A 24,027-nucleotide genomic window follows, 5' to 3' on the forward strand; every position below is an offset into this window, starting at 1 on the left:
AATCTATCTTATTCATTTACTCTATGGATCTATCTAATTAATACATACATCTGATTCATCCATCTATTGCACTGAATTCATCCATCTAATTCACCCATCAATCAATTTAATACATCCAATATATTAATCTAATACATCTAAATAAGTTAATCTATTAATTTGGTCTATTCACTTGATCCATCCACTTTATATATGTAATCTATCCACCAGATCCACATAATACATCCATTAATACATCTATTCTTCCATCTACCATATCCATCAATCTTCATACATCCAACTAAGTAGCCCATCTTATTGATTTGTCCATCGTATTCATATAGCATGTGCATATATTCAATCCATTTATTCTATCTATTTGAGCTGTCCATCCTATTCATTTGTCATATACATGTATATGATCCGCCCATACATCCATCCATTTGTTCAATCCTACATATCCAACCGTCAGATTGATAAACTGATTTGTCCATCTAATCAATCTTATCCATCAGACTTATTTATCGATTTTATTCATCCAAACGATTCATTTGTCTAATAAATACCTCTATTCACCATCCACCAATCTAATTGATCCATTTATCATTGATTTAATTTATGTATACGGCCCACCTAAGGAAGGAAGGAGTCATTCCCTCCCAACCCACTGAACCCACTGCCACATCAGTTTTTCTCTTTCATTTTTCTTCATCTTTCCCAACCCACAACACACGGAAACCCTATCTTTTTCAACTGATTCAATTATAAAAAAAAATACAAAACAATCAAGATAAAATCTTAATTAGCAATAGAGTTAGCGTCGGTACCACTCCCTCTTCAGCGGATTGTTTATTTGGTTTCCCTAACCCACTTCATCCTCTCTCTCTCTCTACTTTCTCTCTGTCATTTTCTCTTGTACCATGTGTTTTAAAACTTGTACCTTAGTTGTTTTGTATTTTTTTTTTAATTGAGTGAGCTGAGAAATATAGGATTTCTGTATGTTGTGGATTGGAAAAAATGAAGAAAAATAAGAGACAAAAATGGATGTGACAGTGGGTTCAGTGGGTTGGAAGGAATGACTCCCTCCCCCTAATGGATCCATCTAATAAAACTATTTGTCTAGTCCATTTGTATGATCCACTCAATATATATTTCATGTTGATCCATCCATACGATCATGTCTAATCTATTCATCTGATTCATCTAATCAAACTATCCATCTTATCTACATAATCTATCCATTTGATCTATCAAGTTTATCCCTTTATCCGTCCAACCAAACCATCCCATCCTATCCCCACCTATTTTTTTACCATTCCATTCATTACATTCCTCCGACTTATCTACCTAATTTATCTGCTCGATGGATGCATATCTCTGTCTAATTGATCGGTTAGTTGATATGTTTGTCTATCCATCTACACAAACAATCCATGTGCATGATACACACATATGATCAATTTGGTCGATCCATGCATCATATCCTTTCATTGTACAAATAAAATTGATGGAAAGACCTTCACTTCACAGTCAAATTATTGCTAATAGGAAACCTTGAATGTATATAGTTTTATGAATAGACTGGCTTGGTGCCAATCAGGTTGAATTATATTAGGGAAAAAGATAATTTAAGTTCATTCACTACAAGGTGATGACATTATATATGGGAAGGACGTAAAAGTAATTTTAAAATCATCAAAACCACCCGTAAATGTCATTGAAAGGTTATTTTCATTTCTAATATCAAGAAATAAAATGGAATTTTGTGATCGACATTGTATAATTACATGTACATAAATGAAATGATGTCATTTAACTTAGGAGTTGTTGACAAATGGTTTTATAATAATGCCTAGCTATTCACGAAAAGTATGATAGGTCTGATGTGAATGTGTATCGACTAGCCAGAAGTAAACAAGGTCATTTTGATCATTTCAAGATCTGACCCTTCGAACACACCTCTAAATCTCTAACTAATGCATGGGTATCAAAATCAATGCCACCTAAGTCACCAAATTAAAATTCCTGTCTACATCTAAAACCTAAAAACAAAGCAATTACAAGGTCATCAAACTTTTTTATGTTTCAAGGTCATCAAAGAACAAAAGCAATTACAACAAGCAACAATAATATCACCAAATCATTACATAAACACCTAAATCACTTATCTGGCAAAACCCCACCATCTGAATCAGGACCACCACCTTCTCCATTTTGAGATCTCAAGTTATTCGCCATTAGAGCTTGCAGATGTGGCGGTATGAATGGTCTTGGAGTGTTCAAAACCGGTGGTCTAGCAGCTTGAACCGGTTGATTCGGTTGAATTATGTACTGGTTCAAAGCTTCCGAGTATGCCCGCCCTGATAAACTCCCTCTCATCCGTCCTGTTGGCCTCCAGTTAGCATCCCCTGAACTCCCTGGATCTGTACCAAGGGGGAGTTTGGGATTATTATGTAAACTCCAAGGGGGTGAAATGAAAATTGAAAAAAACAAAACTCATAATCATGCATACCTCTTTGGTCTGCGGTTGATGTCACTGGCATAGATGGTGCGGGTGTCTGGATTGAAACGGGTGTAGACGGTGTCCTCAAAACATTGGTGGCCCGTTGAATATCAGCCAATGAATAATGGGATTGACTAGTCATGGGATTGGGGCCCACACCACCGCCGCCAGGTGGACGAGCCGCCGGAGGTGTTGGAGCCGATGGTCGCATCGGAACCGGAACCGGAGTCCTCTGGTTAATAGACTGCGGTGGGTGTGACCAGAAACGGTCTGGTGGAAGAGGTGACATATTCCTTCCCTTTTGTTGTGGGATCTGATGATGACAAAAAAATAATAATAAAAATAAAAAGGTTGGAATTTTTACATTTTAAAAAAAAAAAAAAAAAAAAAAAACATCGTATTTATACCTGAGAACTCATACGTGCGGATTGAAGGTTAGTTAGAATTTGGGAAAAGTTTTGTTGTTGTCTGTCCACATCAGCTGATCTTGAACTTGTCTGAGCTGGCAGTGCTTGAATAGTATTAGGTGCTCTTGTTACATTCAACATGTGTGTTGGATACCTAGAGTGCACATTACTACCATTATTCGAGTTGTCATTTTGACTTTGACTTTGACTTTGACTTTGACCGGGAATGGAGTTGAAAATGGGTCTTCCAGGAATCAAGTCAGCAGCATCTGGTCTTGTATTAGCAATCCTAGTTGGAAGTGAAGGTGAATAAAACTCTCTCCAAAACCCGTCTTCCATATGTGGTGGAATATTTTTATTGACATTATTGACACTGGGTTTTTTATCATCCACTTCATTATTATCACCTTCAGTAAGGTCCATAATGTCATCTATATTTTGTATACTGGTGTCTTGATGGACAGGTGGCGCGTCATTTTGTTTGTCACTGTTTTCGTTACTTTCAGTGACAGCTTCCCATGAACCATCACTAGAGATTTTGACATGAGAAACATCTTCTCCTACCTCTTTAAGAACCTAAATAATCATTAATGATTTTCTTTTAATAAAACAAAATAGGAAGAAATGAAGAACAAGAGGAATATGAAACTTTGACTTGCCTTGACCATTCTTTGGTCGATTCGGATGTCATGAAAGCAGACAGATTGACTACAGTGAGGACAGCGCCATTGTGGTCTTCTTGTGTTTATGCCCACATAATTATTAAAATCAAAGCACTGCCAGGGGTAAAAGAGTAAATTATAAAACAAAATTAAAAAAGATTTTTTTTTTTGACAAGTGATGCAGCATGAATATAAAAGAACTTACCTGAAGATGTTTACATGTATGTCCTTTAACAGGGATCTTGATACGGCTAAAGCTGTATAATAAAATAAAACAAAAAGAATTTTGTTTCAGTTATAGAAATCCTTTTTTTTTGTTAAGAATATATTAAATTTAAACTGTGATTAGTATTACCTTATTGGACACTTTAGTGATATTCTTGAAGGCCCTTCAATTATCTCATTATCTATCATCAGAACAAAAAGAAATGAACCCAAAAAAGAACTTGACATTTATACATAAAATGGAAAAAAAGAACCCTAAAAATAAGTTTCAATTCCTTTCATATTTTAATATTAATTGTTTATAACATGGGTATACCTGAATCAGGTGCAGCAGCAGCTAGTGGAACATAATCTAGAATGGGAGGACAGGTGGGATTTGAGACCACACTCATGAAGGCAATGACTATAATATATCTCCCTAAATAGAATTATATAAAAGTTTAGACTTTAGAATGTAAATTGTACTAGGATAAAAATAAAAAAAATTATGTTTGTGTATTTTACCATTAAATTGGCCCACAACTTGAAGAAGATTACTTCCATATTTAAGCATATGTGTCACAGGTGTTGGAGCTTGTGGGCCCGGATCCTGATTAGAAATTTTTCAAAAAAAAAACATAAATAATTTAGTGTTCGCTAAAACCACATTATATAAAAAAGTCATGGAACAAATGTACAAACCCTAAAAATACAGGTCCTCCTTTCAACTCCTTCACCATTCAATAAAAAACTACAAATTTAAGAAAATTAAAACATGGGTTAGCATACTTTAGTGGGAAAGAAGGATTGAGATATTGAAATTAAGTACATACTTGACTTGTTGGGGACTTATGAGGCATGATGATGTCTCTATATTATCTATTTGAGCAACAAATAAATACTGCAGAAAAGTTAAATATCAATCAATAAAAAAAAAAGTAAAACATAACTGAATAAACATGATAGGAATTAAGAAATGCTTACTATCTTGTCATTAGTAGAAGCTCTTGCACTCTTTGAAATATGAAGATCGGTCACATATGAATCATAACCAGTCTATGATTTACAGATAGAACAATAATTAGATAACAGATTTGCATGATTAAAAAAAATTGAACATTATGATTGTTATGATTACCATGGCTTCAACAAGACAAAGTATTTCTCCCATTTTCATTCCTGGAAAGTATCTTGACATAATGGTGGAGAGGGTGGGATGCAAGTTGCTCTCCTTGTTCTTCATATTGGAATTCATATCTTTAACATTCACACTACAGAAACTGCTTTGCATCTATAATTTACAGAAAGAATTATTCAATTCATTTATAAGAGAATGTTCTAGAAAGATGAAAGAGAACGGGTGCTTAAAAGCCTAAAACCATTCATCACAAACCTCTTCTGAGAGAAGGTGAAGTTCTTCCTTCTCTTTCTCATTGAACCACCCACTAGTACATGCACTCTATCAATATATAAATAAAAAAGAAAGAAACATGATTACTGAAATAACAAAAAGTGAAAATTTATGCACTTGATGGTATTTGTATAACATTAGTACCTTTACAGAGATCATTAGCACCATAATAGCTGCTTGCAATTGTGGTTCATTTTTCCGCTGACATACCTAATCACATAGTAGTGTCATCAGAATTTGCTTCTGGAAGCATATTGAATTATGAACACTTAAAGAGAAGTTATCAGTTATCAACAATAGTGGAAGAAAAAAAAAAGGTAACCTGTTTTATCAAATAGGGAAGATCTGGAGCTCTTCCAGGGATTTCATTGTTAGCAACAGCATAGTCAATACCTCTGTAATTGTCAATATGTATCATACATAGTCAGTAATTAAGAGGCATATATGAGTTTTGATAGTTCATGTTTGGGTCCTAGTTTTATAGGTTTTCGTGCACCCTTTGGTGTATGCTATACCATGCACATGTGTTCCTTGAGATTTTCAGTTCCCCTTTTCAGTAAATTTTGCCTAAACATTGGGACCTGAGAATTCAATAGCTGACAATCCTACATAAACAAAGTGTAGCTCTTTCTTGAACAATTGAGTATGTTCTTTTTTCCCAAAGCACATGAACTTTTCAAAATCAGATTGTGTATGTATGTGAGAAAGAAATCGGGCTGAACTCGTCAATTAGGGCTTGAAGCACTTATAATCAGAGCTATTTCGTCATAATCGTAGACAAACAAAATACGCACATCATGCGTAAGAATAATTCACAGCTAATCGACTACAAAAAAATAGTAGTAACTGAAAAAAAAATATCGAAATAACAAAGGAACACCTGGCAAGAGAGAGGCAGAGGTTGAAGAACTCTGTATTTTCGGTATGGATATCGCCGCCAAGGTGGACAAGTAATCGGCTAGTGACGGCGGAGATGCGGAAAGAGTTGACGTAGGACGGTGATAGTGCCTGTGCAGTGGACGTGTCCACCGTTCCGGTCATTCTCGCAGGCCGACTCGGCAAAATGAAGAACGCAAGAAAAAATAGAAAGTAAATTTTAAACTTTATTCGAAGTATTGTTCCGATCTCTTGCCGTTTCGGATGCAATTAAAAATAATTTATTTATATTGATTTTGAGAGAGAAAAAGAAAGAGAATTGATAAAAGGAAACCAAATTAAAAAGGCAACTATATCTAAACAACCACCTAACATGAGTTTCATACAAAGTTAAGTTACAAGAAAAAAAATAACTTAACTCATATAAACGATTAAAAGGCCACAAAATTTAAAAAGTTAATAATTCATCTTCAAATGTTCATGAGTAAAAAAAACCTAATAAAAATCCTTTCTTGTAACTTGGTTTTTGTACAATATAATAGAAAAGACTCAAACCTTTTAACTTATTTGGGGTTAGAATAGGGTGAATATTTGGACCTCCAGCGCGGACCAATAACCGGACCCGGATAGCTTCAATAGATCCGATCAAAGATTCATCAATTTCTGCAAAACATATCTAGTTCGATTTGATCCAAATATTCACGTTTATGTCCAAAAAATGAAAACTAGACCTAGACCTGGTAACCTAGTAAGGCTCAACAGATTCAGTCCAAAATTCATCAATTTTTATAAAACCAATATGGTCCAAGAGTCAGTCTGATCGGTTCCAATCCAAATATTCACCATTTACAATGGTCAAGATTTTTATGTCGAATCAGAAGAAAATATATATTCGTAAATAAATTTGTCTTTTAATTTTTTAATTTAATATTAATTAATAAATTTCTTATAAATAAAACCATATTATAATTAAATGGATTTACTAAATATAATTCTTTGGTTTCAAATCTTAAAAGTCTTTGACTTTTATTTCGTAGAAACATATATAACTAGTTTTAAATTATATATATATATATATATATATATATATATATATATATATATATATATATATATATATATATAGATAGGGTTAGGTTATTTTGTTTCTTACATTTATTGTGTGCAAGAATATACCAATAGAAATTTAGTAAAATAACTAATTATTTAATTAAATAAATATAGATATTAAATGATTTCCATAATTATATGTATATTAAATGATATTCATAATTATAATTTTCTTTTTATGGAAACTAATTAATTTCGTCATTAATCTCAGCAATAACATTCTTTCATAATGAATTCGCATCTAGGTGTTTATATATGAGTTCGTATTTTGTTTCAGGACTCACTCGCTTAAACTACAATAAAGTTGCATTGAATATGAAGAACAAGAGTGTTATCTACTAGAATATACTCACATTCTGCTACAATACACTCTCATTCTTCTAGATATGAATTCATTTTGAAAGAATATTATTGTTGACATTAATAACGAATTTAATTAGTTTCCATAAAAATGAGTTATAAGTATGGATAGCATTTAATATACATATAATTAATACTAAATTCCTATTGGTGCATTCTAGCACACAACAGATGTGAAAAACATTTGAACCTACCTCTCTCTCTCTTTATATATATATATATATATATATATATATATATATATATATATATATATATATATATATATATACTAGTAATTTTCCACATCATCTTTTATTTATTCATCTGGATTTTTTCTCTTTTTTTCATCAAGATCATTTGTTTTTCATCAACATCATATGTTCATCAATATCATATGTTCTTCATCAACGTCATATGTTTTACTGCTTGTTCTTCATTTTAAAAAAATACATCGATACTTCATAAAAACACCAATTCTTTATCAAAAATCTTCATTTATTCATCAAAATATTGTGATTCATTTTTAGATTAATAAAAACAACAACTCAAAAAATTGTTATAAAACCAAGATTATCAAATGTATCAATACACCGTCGATATTAGAGTAAGTCACAAAGATGCGGAAAAGAATGGTGTGTGCTTTGCAATCATCTGGAGCTCTTCCATTTGAAACTAGAAGTAACTGAATAAGCATAAAGTTTAGTAAGTTCCCCAAGATGTCACATATCATACATGATAAACACATAATGGGCCCCGCCCAACATCGAGCCCCGCTCGGTATACAGATCTGTCAGTCATCGGGCCCCGTCCAGTATACATATAAAACATATAAACATATAAACGCATAACACATGCAATAATCACAAAGATACATAGCATACAGAATGGTTATCAGGCCCCGTCCGGTAAGCATACGAGCACATAACACGTGCAAGAGTCACGCAGAAATCTAGCATCCTAACATAACAAAACCATAGGCCGGTATTGGTGCCTTCAACCCACTAAACACAGTGAGGAAACTCACCTCGCACCGCCAAATCTTACAGAAAGAATCTATGGCTGCTAAAATCCATGCGTTATCAATACAAAATAATCATTCAATCAATAATTGGATCCCAATTCACACAAAGAGTCTAAACTAGGGTAAAAGACCTTTTTACCCTTTACCTAACTTGGCCCAAAGACTAGGCCCATACCAATTGTCCAAAAGCCCAAAATTCCAAAATAATCATTCCAAGCCCAATTATGGCCAAATTTTCCAAATTGGTCCCAAATCTCTTTCATGGGCCTTTTCTAAGCGAACCCAAAACAAGCATCAGCCCAAAAACCTGATGGCCCAACAAGGCCCTAAACATCTAAGTCTAAACATGGCCCAAACCAAAAGCCCAAGAGTCTGAAGCCCAACTTGTTGAGTACACGAGGCGTACTCAACATGTACGCGTAGCGTAGTCGCTTTAGGGATTGTACGCTGATTGCAGGGCCAAAACCTTTAAGGGGCAAGAGGGGGCCATGACTCCCTAGGTTTTCAGACTTATAATAATGGTTCCTATTTTTTTCAGAAGGTGGCGATACACATGGTAGTAAGGTTAAGAGGACTAAGACAACAAAGGTAAATAAAAATTCTTATTTCTTATTAAGTATGTTTCATTTAAGTGTTTATTATGTGTGTATAATAGGGTGAAAATGTGAAGAAAAAGACCACAGGTTGCAAGTGGAAGTATGACAAGAATGGAAGGTGGGGATATACAAGGTACTAGGGAGAGTGGGACCACACAAGTAACAAGGGATAGGGGTAATGTTGTAATTCCCTAGGTTAAGAGGAGGAAAAAGAGTAAAAGGATCATCAAAAAAAATTGACAACTCAAGTTACAGGAAAGAATGGAGAGGGGAACACTTCAGAAAAACCTATCAACTTATGTTGTTTTTGCATGGGAACTGCATGGGATGTGTCCTTTATTATGTAGTAAAATATTATGTAATAAAAACATGTTAGGATGTTTGCTTTTAAAGATTCTATGTCAGAATTGTTATCTAATGTTTTGCACTTACTTTGGTTATTAATATATTCGCTTGTAGGATCCAGTGTCCTTTGTGTCCTTTTTATGCATTAGATGGTCCTTTATTTCTTGTCCCTCCTGTAATTGTTATATAGACCATGCTACTTAAAAAATTATTTGTGGACCATATAACAACTCATGCATGATATTATATAAGGGTAGTGGACCGTATAACTTGCATTCTTTGGGGACAATATAACAGTTCATGCAATATACTATCAAGGAACCATAAAAAAGTTAAAATATAACATAATCCATGCTTTATATTATATAATTAGTCCATACAAAAGGTGTTACATGACCATACATAATGGGGCTAAAGTACATTTCCCATACTAAACTGTCAAAAGGATCATCATTATGTATACCACCATTACACCATTAAGCAACCCTATACACCCTGCATCATTCCAAATACCTAATCAACCAAAAGACCGTCCAAAAAGACCATCCCCATATGCACCATGATCCAAAAACCACTTATACACAATGACCCAACATCCTACGTCACCTAGACCATCTTAAAGTACATGACCACATAAAACAAGCATACTAGAGCAATCAAAACAACCTTTTTTTAAATCTTATTCAGACTTTCAATCTCAATGAGTAGTTCTTGGATCCTATCTTCAACAAGTTCCTTCTCAGCTTTCCTAAGAAGCTTGTGCTTCTCCACCTTCTTCTGCAACTCAACAACTTGATCATTCCTAACCAAAAGGTCTTCGATCCTAAGTTTCATGTTCCATAATGTATCCTTGTGGTGTTTTGGTAATGTTGGGTCAAGCCACTGGAAGAAGTTGCAACTATCGTTGGATATCTACAAAAGAAAGTCACAAAAAAAGGGTTTTACTGTTCCAAATTTAGAGTTTTCTTGTTGTAAATGGGGTTTTTTGTCAATCAAAATAGGGGGTTTGCAGTACAAAAATCAAAACTTTAGGTTTAAAGGTTATCGATTGTAACGAAGGATACCATACCATTGATTTTGCGCAATTATAGAAGCGGCGAGCTGGGTTGTTAGGCTTCCAAGCTTCTCTAAGCTTCAATACAGGCTGATCGCGACACAAGCAGGGAGGATTCGCTTTAATCCAATAAATGGCAACAATGTTATAGGATTCGAAGGAGGAAGACATGGTCGAAAGGTTGGTGTTCGTTAGAGGGTAAGGAAATAGTGAGAGTGGATCTATTGAACCCTTACGAAGCTTATGTAGTAAGTTGACTGGACACCACCTGGATACCATACACCACGTCACATTTGACTTTCGTTGACCAACCAGGTAACCGGTAATAAAATGAAGAAAACCTTATTTTGATAGGTAATTTGTCTCTTTAGTGGAGTCAGAGGTATGAAAATTAGTTGAAGGACCTTTTAAAGCCAAATAAAAAACATTATTGTGCTTCTATGTCAATAACCCCCTCTCTCTCTCTCTCTCTCTCTCTCTCTCTCTCTCTATATATATATATATATATATATATATATATATATATATATATATATATATATATATATATATATATATATATCCAAATGAAAAACCCATTTTTTCCACACAGAGCCCTCAAAATCTACAAGATATCATTAATATGTATAATTATTATGATTATTATATGCAGATCGTCCTTTAATTTATATATATTATATATAATTATGATTAATATATATAAACCGTCCTTTAGTCTTTAGTTTATATATGTTCCATTTTTCTCATAAGAGCCTTCTAAATCTATGGAATACCTATGTTAATATGTATATAATGAGTATCATATACAAACCGTTCTTTAATTTATGTATATTAATATACATTTATTTTTTCATTAATCCATTATTAATATATCATTTTTAACTATTCATCCCAATTAATTAATTGTCAATGTTTATGAATTACTTTTTCTACAAAAATTAATTTTCATTTCAACACATAACAGGTATGTGTATATAAACTAGCAATGAGACACCTTTTGTCTTCTTTTGGACATGTTTTTCTCAAAATTAAGGGAGGAGACCAAGCATGGTCTTCTTTTGCCATGCTTGGGACAAAGCTGTCTCTCCTTTTACTTTATGGTCTCCTTTCATTTTTTGGTCATTATATAAGAAAGAATATGGAAGGGTTTTTGAAACACTTCTTGCAAGTCTTGTTCTTCCTCCTCATAGAGCCAAATATAAGAGCTCCATGCTCTCTAGAGGATTGCCAAATTTTCGAGATTTGAAGGCTCTTCTTTTCCTCCATTCTCTTGCATTTTGATGCTAGACAAAGCCCCTTTGTTGCTTCACCTTTGAACATATATTTGGTATATATTTCATAGAGCTTATGAACAACAAATTACAAGTGAATACTAGCATGTTTTTATGGTTTTACTCTTGCTTGGTTGATACTTGTAGAGAATGCTTCCTTTAGAGTTTCATATCACACTTCATCAACTTCCAACCTCCCATGAGGATCAAAGTCTTCAAAGGTTGTTATGTTTTCCCTTCTATGGTTGTTTTAATCTTTCTAACTCTTGCAAAATGATCATTGGTGGGTAAAATATTTTTTGTTTTATTCATCATTTTTAAAGTTTTCGTTGTCATTTTTACCGGTTGTGAAACCGGATTTTTGAATAAAAACCCAACAAGCATTTGGAGTTCCTTCGTCGTGAAGCCGAGGAAGATCACATTGCGAGGGATTTAGCAATTCTTCAAACTATCGAGGAGAATATGCCACTGAGACGGTTGGAAGTGCTCCGAAAAATGAAGGCGAAGATCGAACAAAAATATTTAGGCGAAGAATAGTGTATCGGTTTTAAAATTTTAAATTTATTATGTTTTCGGTCAATATTTGTTTTCGTTATAATGTCGTTTTTATTTTTAAAATGGTATGTTTAATTAAGTATTTATTTTAATTATGTTTTATTTAATTTATATGGTTTTTAAAAAATATTATGACATAAATTAAAAAATAAAACAAAATAGAAAAATAGAAATTAAAAACATAAAAAAGTAAAAAATAAATAGAAAATGGTAGGTGTTATCAAATGTTATTTGGCGTTGCTCATTTCCACCTTGGGTGTTATAACACCAAAAGTATGATTATGATGATGATATGAACACTTTGGGTGTGATAACATGTAATAACATGTTGCCCACACCCAATAGCCTTAGTTTTAAATTAAAAAGATATCTGCATACATATAAAAAATGGAAAACTAAAATTAAAAGGGTAAATAGACTTTTCACTTTTATCAATGGACAAGAACCACAAAAAAATTCAATTTTAGACCAATGGTCCAATTCAGAAACTTTCTGGACTTCAACATTTTTTTTGTGAATCACATGGACCAAATTTGTATTTTATTCTATTTAAAAAATGTTTTAAAATATAAGCAAAACTGCAAAGATGGTCCTTATAGTATGTATTTTTTTCTGGGTTTTTAGTCCTTCGAAAGACTAAAAAGACTAAAATGCTCTTGTGATATATATATACATACACACACACACACACACACACACACATATATATATATATATATATATATATATATATTCTATTTAAATTGATATTTTATTAATAATAAACATGGGTCACCTCTCTCTCTCTCTCACTCGCTCTCTCTCCACAGATAAGAGCGAACTACTCCTAAATACTTTTCTTGTTGTGTACATGCTTTGGTGAAGAAATTGATCCCACCACCATCATCGAACCCACAACCCAACTGATTACTTAATAAAAAATCTTCATCCTTCAACAGTGTGTATACAATCGGATGCAAATTAGGACAAGTGCAACTTGGTACAACCCATTTATGCATAGAGAATCCACAGGTTCATATTGATTCTTGTTTTTCCTTTTTTGAAATCTCAAGTATGAATTGTGTTTTCAGATCAAATCATGAATTACTTAATTGATTAGGAGCGAAGGAACCCTAATTTAGGGATTTTAGATTTTCAGTTCATCTACTTGTTTCGTTGAGTTTTACTAGGTTCGGTGGCAGGTGGTGTCGCTGGTGTGATGTAAGGAAGAGGAAAGGTAGAACGATGGTGCAAGATGGGTGACGACAGATCCATGGCCAAAGGAGATGAAGAGGCGATGGGAAACAGAGGAGTGTGCCTACTCAGATGCAAATATGATTGTTTGTTTGGATAATCCAGTTTGATCTATTCTAATAAGTACAAATTGATTTTAGTATTTAGGGAACAAGATAATTGTCACTACCATTGGCATGCCAGTCGGGCCCTGAGCACAGTGGGGACGGGCTTCCCAAAAAGTCACCCGAAAAGTAAAATTTTAAATTTAAATCCAATCTGAATCAAACAAATTACAATTCGACTTGATTTAGTTTTTAAAACTCGACTTTTAAGAGCCGGGACATTTTAAATAGTATCCAACTTGAATATTAGTAAACTTTGTAAAATAAACAAAAACAAATTGCTTAGTTGTGAATTAAATTTATAAAACCATACTAAAAAAACTATATTAAAATTTAATATTTTACTTATACAAAACTTTTAGAAAAGAAATACATATTAAGGTTTTTTATTGGTGAGACTTGTCTAATCTAGTTATACAATTTAGTAAATTAATAAATGAGTAAAGATATGTGTTAAAATATAAAATATATAAATAAGAAATTTTTATTCGGTTTTTTCTGGACTATTTCGTTTTTATTTTATAAACCAAAATCTATAACAATAATTTGGTTTTACTAAAACTAATCATATATATATATATATATATATATATATATATATATATATATATATATATATATATATATATATATATATATACACACCAAATAGTTCAATCAAAATTGTTCAATTTAATAATTCACTTTTGTCCAAATTGTAAACGGCCCCACCTGAAAAAAAAATGATAGTTTCTATAAGTAACGTCTCACAAGGATGTCATTTGGTGTGAAAGTCAAAAATCGTGACACATAAGCAACTATAAATCAAACATCGTTCTCAGTACCATGATGTCGTAATCAAGGCTCACCGTCTTGTACATTCTTGCTTTTTATTTACTACTGTCTATAAAAGTTTATGGACATTTTAATAATTTTACACTCACCAAATATCATTATATGGAAATTCAATAATACCATGAGGCAAGAGTTGGTTAAGCGGTATGCGGAACTAAATCTAGTTTACTCTTTCAAGCACAGACATGGTCAATCGATCATGCTCAAAAACTAGGTTATAACTCGTGGTCACCACCACGGTTGACAAATTATATATATATATATATATATATATATATATATATATATATATATATATATATATATATATATATATATATTAATCATAAATTTACTAGCACATTTTGTATACAATATTCCATTAAAATATTCCATTGCTTCAAGATTTCTAAATATAAAATATTCTTTTACTAACTATTTTTCAACTACATACTTCTTTTCTACTCCTTCCCTGTTCAAAATATTAAAAAAAACATTTACCAAGTAGGATGGTATAAATGACAGTTTTCTAGAAAATAGAATGCTATAAAATATGATGTTTTAAAATTTTCCCTCCATGTTGTAAACACTATTTTAAAAAGTAGAATGCTATAAATGATAGTTTCCAAAAAATAGAATTTGATAAAATAAAAAGTTTTTGTTTTTATTTTTTTTATTTTTTGGTCTATGTTCGAAATTGAAAAAAGTACATTTACAAAAGAGAATGTTATTATGAAAGATTCCATAAATTATAAATTGTGAAAGTAGATGGTATTTCATGCATTTACGAGAAATACTAAAAAAAATCCATATTTGAAACCATGGTGCAAAAAAGACCATATTAAAAAAGTAGAATGCTATAAATGATATTAACATGAAAGTTGAATGATATAATTGAAAAGGAAATAAAAGTAAAACATTATAATCAACATTAAAAATGAAAAGTTGAATGTTATGAATCACATTAACATGAAACTAAAACACTATAATTCATATTAAAATAAAAACATAATTGACATATAAAGGCTATATCAACATTAACATGAAAATTAAAGGTTATAATTGTAAAAAAAAGTAAAATGATATAAACAACATTAACATTGATCTAGAAAATGCATTGATTATTTGATTTTATAAGTTTGAGAATTGAAACCACATAAAAAAAATCGATATATGATACAAAAAATGGAATAATCTTACCGACATCATGCATTAATTTCACTGTCCAACCAAAATCACATTCCTATTATCTTACAAAAATATTGACTTTTTAACATCAAATATATTTTACGGTATAAATGCAGGAGAGGGTAAGACAATTTATCTATAACTCCTTACACATATAACAAACCTAAAATAATATAGTTTTAGAATAGCCAAAAATATCAAGTATAATGTGTTAGAAAATTGGGGTATGGAAAGACTTGGAAATCCTGAGAATCATGTTAAACACTTTCAGATTAAAGTATTTGGGTGGTACTCCCAACCTTTAATCGGATAAGACTCAGAAGAGTTTCTAGAATAGAGAATATGAAGTTATGATTTCGTGATTGTTCTTGTACCAGGAAAATAATGACCAAAGAATGATTATGTATATCATTTGTCTGAAAACTGTCAAGGCAGATTTCTTTGTCCAAAAACTACTCCAACTGTCAAAATGGTTTATAACAGTCACAAACTATCACTAAAACCAGATCATTAAAAAGGGTTAAAACGAAGTCAAAAAACCGGGTTTATTTATAGAAAATTCAGATTTCTAAGGCATTTTTTATATAGCAATATAACTCATCCTAGCCAGGGGCTCTGCCCCTTGGACCCCGCCAGGGGTTGCCACCCCTTGGACCCCGCTCCCAGGGGTGTTGCCCCCAGACCCCCGTTCATTTAGGGGCTTCTCCCTTAAATGACAGTCTACTTTGAATCTTGAATAAACTCAAACAAGTGTGCACTCCGCACCTTCCTTATTTGTTTAATATTCATCAAGATTGATTTTTGGTCAACAAGTCAATCCATTACACTTAAATACACATTGATGATGCAAAATCACCAACATAATGAAAAAAAATAGTACATATTAATAAAGAAGGGAAATATACGAAAGATACCTCAAGTTTGATCACGTCCAACTCTTACATCATGTCATAACGGTAGTTAAGTGACACTCATATGACGCAATGATAAAATTTAACATGTATTCAATATTTGAAGTAAGAAATTTTAGTGATTGAATGGCTTGGTTCATCGAATTGTCCCTCGTAAATTCATAATATTTATAACTTGTGTAAGATACTACATATATTTGAGGTTTTATTGGTACACAATACTTAAATGACTCATATATTTATAACTTTAAACATATTATTTCTAGGGACTAAACATTTGTATAAATTTCATAATTAGTCATATAAATTACATTACGGTTATGAGTTGTCAAATGCCATCAGTTGTTGTTGTGGCCCCGTACGGTCGCATGGGCTGCGGGATGGGCCTGTAAAAACATACCTGAAATAGTCAATTTATCGTTTATATGTAAAATGAAAAATAAAGTAAATTCATATATATTTTATTTACTACAAATTAAATGACAGTCACCCTAAATGTAAAAGTATCCCTTACATGATAATTTCACTGTTTTTATGCAAGTCAAACTTAAGTACATTGCTACAAATGATAAAGCGGCCCTTTAATGGTGATTAATGAATTTTTACAAAATAAATTTCAGAGCAAGTGAAAGTGTGTTGATGTAATTAACAAACTTCTTTCATGAACGGAGGTTTGTAATATAATTTGTAATGAACGTACATGTAGAAACACATTCAATTTACCTTTGGAAGATGATTTGTTGATGGATTGCTTCTTAAAATCCAACACGATGCTCGGTTCAATGGTTTGTAGTTCATATCAAACCTTTACATTACATCAAAAAGAACGAAGAAGCTTAAGATTCACTCAATTGTGTTAGCGGACTTAGGCTGCTTGAGAAACTTTAAATTATAAGAATGTGAAAGTAAAGCATGTGCGATTAAATTTTCATGGACAATGTCAACAACATGTTGTTATGCATCCCTTCTAGCCAATACCCATCCCAACACTCACTTTCTCACCTTTCAACATCACGTGCATCATTCACACATATAAAGAAAAATTAACAAAAAGAATAATAAAAAAACCACTAAAACCTAAAAAACACCCAATTTATAAAACACAATAATATATATATCAAAAGATAATGTAAGCAAAATAACAAGAAGACTTTCAACATAAGATACCTTAATAATAACACAATGAGTTTTCCAAAAAATGGTCAAAGTATTATTGGTTTTTCATAAAACTGGACATTTGGTAAACCGACCTATTACCTTTTATTCACCATCCAAAATCATATAGTCCATTTCTTGTGTGGCTTTCTGCAGCAACAAAGAAAAAAAAATATTAAAGAAAAGATACTTCATTTGAAGGTCACAACATCAAGAAAAATAAACTCCATGCATTTCAGAAGAAAATCAATGTGCTTATAGTAAGGAATAAGCTTGGAATCTCTATCTAGAATATAAGAATCCTTCTCCTCACCAATCTTTCCAATTACCTAAAAAATCCAGTTTAAAATAAATTTCCCAAACCAAATTAATATAATAAGTGTCAAAATAAGCATAAATAAGAGTATTGGACAAATATATAATAATATAATACCACATATATAATTACTTACAGTTCCAAGGGTTAGAAGACTTTTGTTTATCGATCAATACCCATTTTGTGTCTCCACTCACATATATGATAAAACAAAGATATATGATATTGTGCCATAAAACTTTTTATCTGTTGCTCCACATATCTTTATGACTGGCTGCATCAATTTTATGAATCCACACACCTGCATCGGATTTTACTCATATTACATACACATGACACACATCATATTTTACATACACATTACATGCATAAGATTTTACACAAACACGACTTACAAATTTGATGATTAACACCAAAACATAACATAAAATAATAATTTCAATTGTTAAAATATGAAAGTGAGCTCTAGTTCTATAAGGGATCGAGTGAGACAGAGAGTAGAGTTCATCATCAAGGACCGTCTGTCGAGTGAAGGAGAGAGAAAGAATAGAAATTAAATGGAATCACAAAGATTTTTAAGCATTTTACTCTTTAATCGACTGACTGTTCAAACAATAAAATCATTATATCATTACATAAAAGCATTAGAATCCGATGAATTAGTTCACTATTCCAAACCAACTATTCGTCAATTAAAAAAACCCAAGAATTCAATGGTGTCTACGTTGATCTAAGATGGAGAACAAAGATGAATGTGAGAAATAGGAACATCAGTGGTATTAGTCACTGCTCAATTGATGATTTTTGAAAATGAAACCCTAAGCGATGATACGAGTAAAGAACAGGTTACCTTTTAATTGAAATTTCGGATGAAAAAATTGTCCCACGAAAAGATGAAATCGTTTTCTGTAGAAAGCAATGAAGAAAATCGATTTCAATTGTGAAACTATAGACATGGAAGCCGTAAAGAAATCAAAGAATATATGAAGCCGATAAGATTCAAAATTGCATAAGATTTGTTCCTGATTTTATGAGATTATGATGAAGACTAATTTGAAAATCTTTGTGGGATAAAAGGAAACTGAATAAGGAGAAAAATTATGCCAAATAAACTGAAAAAGCGGGGATAAACAAGGTATTGGTTCATGATTGGGGATAACCGGTGAAACAACAAATAGTGCCCGATTAAAAGGGATAATTAAGGAAACTTTTTTAATGTAACCAAATTATCCAAAAAATTTGAATTTCAATTAATAATACATTATCAATATCAATAATTAATTGTCAAATTTATCTTTCAAAATTTTCTTGGGCGGAAAAATGAAGATACGGTGGTCTAAGAAGGTGCCACGTGGAATGACAAATGTCTATAAGATGGATACATGGCATGTAAGAGAGGTTTTTATTAAAACTAGGCGAATGCCCGCGTGTTGCGCAGAAACAGCTATATAGTTGAAGTCTTTACAAATATATGTTTTTTTAAATATAACGATAAAACTGTTAAATTTGATATAATAATTTGCATACTAAATTGATATAATATATTAATTATTATGAATTTTATGACAATATATATATATCTATTATAACTTCATAATCTCAATCGTTTTAATAACTTCTACCCGCAAGTTACACATGAATAAAATTTAGTATAATATATGGTTTAATGTTATTTGTAGTTGTTGTTATTGTTAATTAATTTTTTTAAAATTTATTTACTTAATGTTTTAAACATCAAACATTATTTTTTGATTTTAAAGGTAACAATCTAATCATTCATATAGAGTTATTTTTAACTGTTCTTATTTTAATTTATTTTAAGCTATTTATTTGGAAACTTTTGACGATTATAAAATATATTTAGGAAATATTTTAGTAAAATTGAGATTACTATTTAGTTTTTGGATTTATCACTTTTAACTTTTTACAAAATATTCTTTGGTTTTTTAAGTAGAACAAAAATTTATATTTAAGTTGACATTGTGATGCGTAGAAACACATATATAGTTGAAGTCTTTACAAATATATGTTTTTTTAAAATATAACAATAACTTTGTTATTACATGTGATATAATAAGTCGTATACTAAATTGATATAATATATTAAATATTATGAATTATATGATAATATATACATATATTATAACTTCATAATCTTAATCATTTAAATGAATTCCACCCGCGAGTTACATATGAATAAAATTAAATATAATATATGGTTTAATGTTATTTATAGTTGTTATTGTTAATTAAGTTTTTTTTTAATTTATTTTCATAATGTTTTAATTTCTATCATTAAAATTATTTAAAACATCAAACATTACTTTTTGATTTTAAAGGTAACAATATAATCATTTATATTTAGTTATTTTTAACTATTGTTATTATAAGTCAGTTTAAGCTACTTATTTGAAAACTTTTAATGATTATAAAAAATAATTTATAGAAATATTTTAGTTAAATTAAGACTACAATTTAGTTTTTGTAATTCACTACAATTTATCACTTTTAACTATTTACAGAATATTCTTTGCTTTTTTAAGTGGAACTGAAATTTATATTTATGTTGATATTGTAATGTTATATTTAAGTTAGCAATTTAAGTATTTTGTCCAAACTTTTTAAAAGTTGTAGCTTTAAATTGATAATTGTTTACATATAACAACATATTAAATCCAATAAATTATGTATAATATATTAAAAGTTAAAGACATAGCTTTATAAGTAGTAGTAAAGATACTATTTTAAAATTGAAATTTAGTTTATTTATGATTACAGTTATGGTTTGATATGTATTTACCCTTATTAACCACTTTATAATCATTATTAGAAAGACACTAAGATCTATCACTTTTAACTATTTACAAAATATTATTTAGGTTGTTTAAGTTAAACTAAAAGTACTTATATTTAAGTTGATCATGTAATGTTATATTAAAATCAATAATTTAAGTATTTTATACAAATTATCTTCCAAAATTTTATCTTTAAAATGATAATGGGTTACATCCAAGAATACATTAAAACTAATAAAAGTATAATATGTTAACAGTTAAAAAAACATAACTTTATAAGTAGAAGTAATCATATTATTTTAATATTGAAATTTAGTTTATATATGATTACACTTTTGGTTTGATATTTATTTAACCTAATTATCCAAATTATGATTATTATTAGAAAGAAATTGAAAAGTCAAGGGAGTTTCAAATGAATGTGGTGAAAGGAAAAATGCATGGGAGTTTCAAATGAATGTGATGAAAGAAAAAATCTTCCTTTATAAGTATATATATAATGAATAGAGATTAAATACAATTAGGTGAGCAATTTATGGTATTTAATATACTAATAATAGTACATTGAACCAAAACTACGAAAAAAAATAGAAATAAAGCATATTATCAAACACACAATATTATTATTATAACCATTAAACATGAACAGTGCATATGGCAAATGTTCAAATTTATTGCGACACAAACATACATTCACACTACAACATAATTCTGGGAATTAAGTTGTTAAACATAAACATAACTTATATAGATTATTATTGCACAGGCTCCAAAGGGATTGTGCCTGGCTCTTTTTCACCACTAAGGACTAAGGAGCCGTCTTTACTTTGTGTGGGGGTGTTGCTGGTGGTAACTTAAATTTTCCAAAACCAACCCTCCCTTTCTTCAAAGAAGCCTTTATAATCTGAAACGAACAAGTTAACTTTTCATCGACATTCATCATCGCACCATCATTATCAAACTCATTACAGTAATTTGGTGCGGAAAACAAGGTTACTAGCTGCCTGTCCGCAAAAAACTCATACCCATCTTCAACAACCTGAAAATCATTAACAAAATAGGAAAATATGTCCCAATTTGTTATGTCTGCCAAAAGACATGCCAAAGGTCTGTAAAAAAATAAGTTGTACTGTATTTGATGTCCAAGCGACTTGAACAGGACCCATCGACAAAAATTTCAATCTTTTGTCGCACCTAAAAAAGTAAAAATTTTCCTGTCAATTGGGACAATGCCCAATGGACGTCAAATACAGTACAACTTGTCTGTTTATGTACCTGATGAGCACGGCAGACAAGGTCGAGATCGTGCTTGTGGAGAAATTCTGTAAGTTTATCAGCACCAAAAGTATACGACACACCCCTTTCATTCGGCCCCCATCCTTTCACATCTTTATCAGGATCAGCCCACAGTAAATCACATAGCAGCCCTTGTTCGGGGACATCAATGGGGCGAGGTATGCCCCGAATCTGATCCAACTTCTTCAGCTCCGGAGACAATCCTCCATGCATGCAAAGTATCTTTTCTTCAACAACCGCAGCAACAGGTAGACACTTGAAGCACTCAGAAAACATCTTCCAAACACGGACGTTGATTCTCCTCTTGCATTCATCATAGAAACCATATATACGATTGATGGAAGCACATTCATGGTTTCCCCGGAGAAGAAAGACGTTGTCCTTGTATTTTATCTTGTATGCAAGCAGAAGGCAGATTGTTTCAAGGCTATGCTTACCACGATCAACATAGTCACCCAGAAATAAGTAATTTGAGTTGGGTGGGTGCCCTCCATGGTCAAACAGCTGGAGGAGATCGGCATATTGTCCATGGATGTCACCTGAAAAAAAAGTAATTATTAATCAGAAAAGCTACTCATATTTGACAATTTAATTAGTTAAAAATTAATGTTCAATACGGAAAGAAATCAATTTGGTCACCACAGATCTTAATCGGGGCTTTAAGTTCGAGCAAATTAGGCTGGCTAAGGAAAACCTCTCTCGAAGCCAAACAAAGCTTACGAATCTCCGATTCCGAGAAGGGAAACTGCTTCGGAACGGATCCAACCTTAGCCGCTAACAGCTTCTTGATAAACTTGTCGAGGACTGCTTCCTCCATTTCCGCTCAACTCTCAAAACTCCGGGTCTCTTTCTCTCACTCTCTCTTTCTCACAGATGAAAGTGAGTATTAGAGTATGATTCATTGTATGTGTAGATATAGATAAACCTAGGGGCTAGTGCACCGATTGAGTTAGCTGTTTTTCCGGTCTTCAGTACAAAGATGACGATAGCTATGTCTTTTTTTTTTTTCTTCTCACTCACACTTCAAGTTCAAAACCTAACTCTTTAATTACTAAACGCGTGTATGTTTGGCGTACTCCACCGAATGATTACTTGAACCGAAGAGCACTTAAGAACAGTCGGTGCCTTTAGCTGTTTTCCGGTATCAGGCGATGAACGACGGTGACGGTATAATTTTGTTGCTCTCTCTTCGTTTGTATGACAAGTGGAGTTGTACAAGTGCAAAGACAACATTTACACGGCACGGCATCTACCGATCAAAAGCCACGATATCCATTACTGGCGAGGAGTGAAGTGAATCGCCGGAAGATGACGTTTCTGGTTTTGAATTTACATACGTTCTAAAAATAGAGAGTCCTCAAAAACCCAACTATCAAAGAAGGGCGTTTTAGTCAATTCAACTTTTAGATAACATTTCTAATTAATATGTAATTTTCTTGAATCATTTCGCTGTTTTTAGAGTTTTTATATGAATTCATGTGATCTATAAATCAACCAATCATAAAAATGTAATTAATCACCTTGAAGTGAGGTTTTTATGGGTATATTCTATAAATCAAGCAATCATAAAATGTAATTAATCATCTTGAAGTGAGGTTTTTATGGGTATACTCAATAAGAGATTGTAAATGCTTTTAAATTACATACTAAGAATAAAGGGAACTATTGTTATGATAAGAGATGCATTCAATGGCAATGTAGATAAACTCTATAACAACACAAGCATTTAATGGCAATCTAGAGTAGAAAGTGAGCAGGATCGTTGGCAATACTTAATGAAAATGTCATGTGATTTTTTTCCACACAATTCAATGTACAATTGACTTTTAAATACCTTATATATTTATTTTGGTAGTGTTAGTTTGTTCCTACCGTCCAAA

At 31.5% G+C, this 24,027-nt stretch overlaps 2 protein-coding genes across 2 annotated transcripts; both read right to left on the reverse strand.

Moving 5' to 3' along the window:
• Nucleotides 1-2,036: 2,036 nt before the first annotated feature.
• On the reverse strand, nt 2,037-6,312 carry LOC111886503 (E4 SUMO-protein ligase PIAL2; the record flags this gene model as incomplete). Its single annotated transcript, XM_023882757.2, has 16 exons — nt 2,037-2,402; nt 2,492-2,795; nt 2,890-3,465; nt 3,549-3,665; nt 3,757-3,808; nt 3,907-3,958; nt 4,093-4,194; nt 4,281-4,365; nt 4,458-4,506; nt 4,589-4,656; nt 4,740-4,811; nt 4,894-5,046; nt 5,149-5,214; nt 5,311-5,376; nt 5,489-5,561; nt 6,047-6,312. Coding segments are annotated over 16 exons (2,364 nt in total), but the record flags the coding sequence as incomplete, so codon positions are not given.
• A 15,148-nt stretch (nt 6,313-21,460) lies between these two features.
• Nucleotides 21,461-23,648, reverse strand: LOC111886465 (serine/threonine-protein phosphatase PP1). Its single transcript, XM_023882706.3, has 3 exons — nt 22,787-23,648; nt 22,127-22,686; nt 21,461-21,890 (listed from the first exon to the last, which is right to left on the reverse strand). The coding sequence occupies exons 1-3, from the start codon at nt 22,962-22,964 to the stop codon at nt 21,660-21,662; spliced, it is 969 nt and encodes a 322-aa protein (XP_023738474.1). The 5' UTR covers nt 22,965-23,648; the 3' UTR covers nt 21,461-21,659.
• Between the last annotated feature and the right edge of the window lie 379 nt (nt 23,649-24,027).

The sequence above is a fragment of the Lactuca sativa genome, chromosome 3, assembly GCF_002870075.4.
Source record: "Lactuca sativa cultivar Salinas chromosome 3, Lsat_Salinas_v11, whole genome shotgun sequence".
NCBI classification, from domain to species: domain Eukaryota; kingdom Viridiplantae; phylum Streptophyta; class Magnoliopsida; order Asterales; family Asteraceae; genus Lactuca; species Lactuca sativa.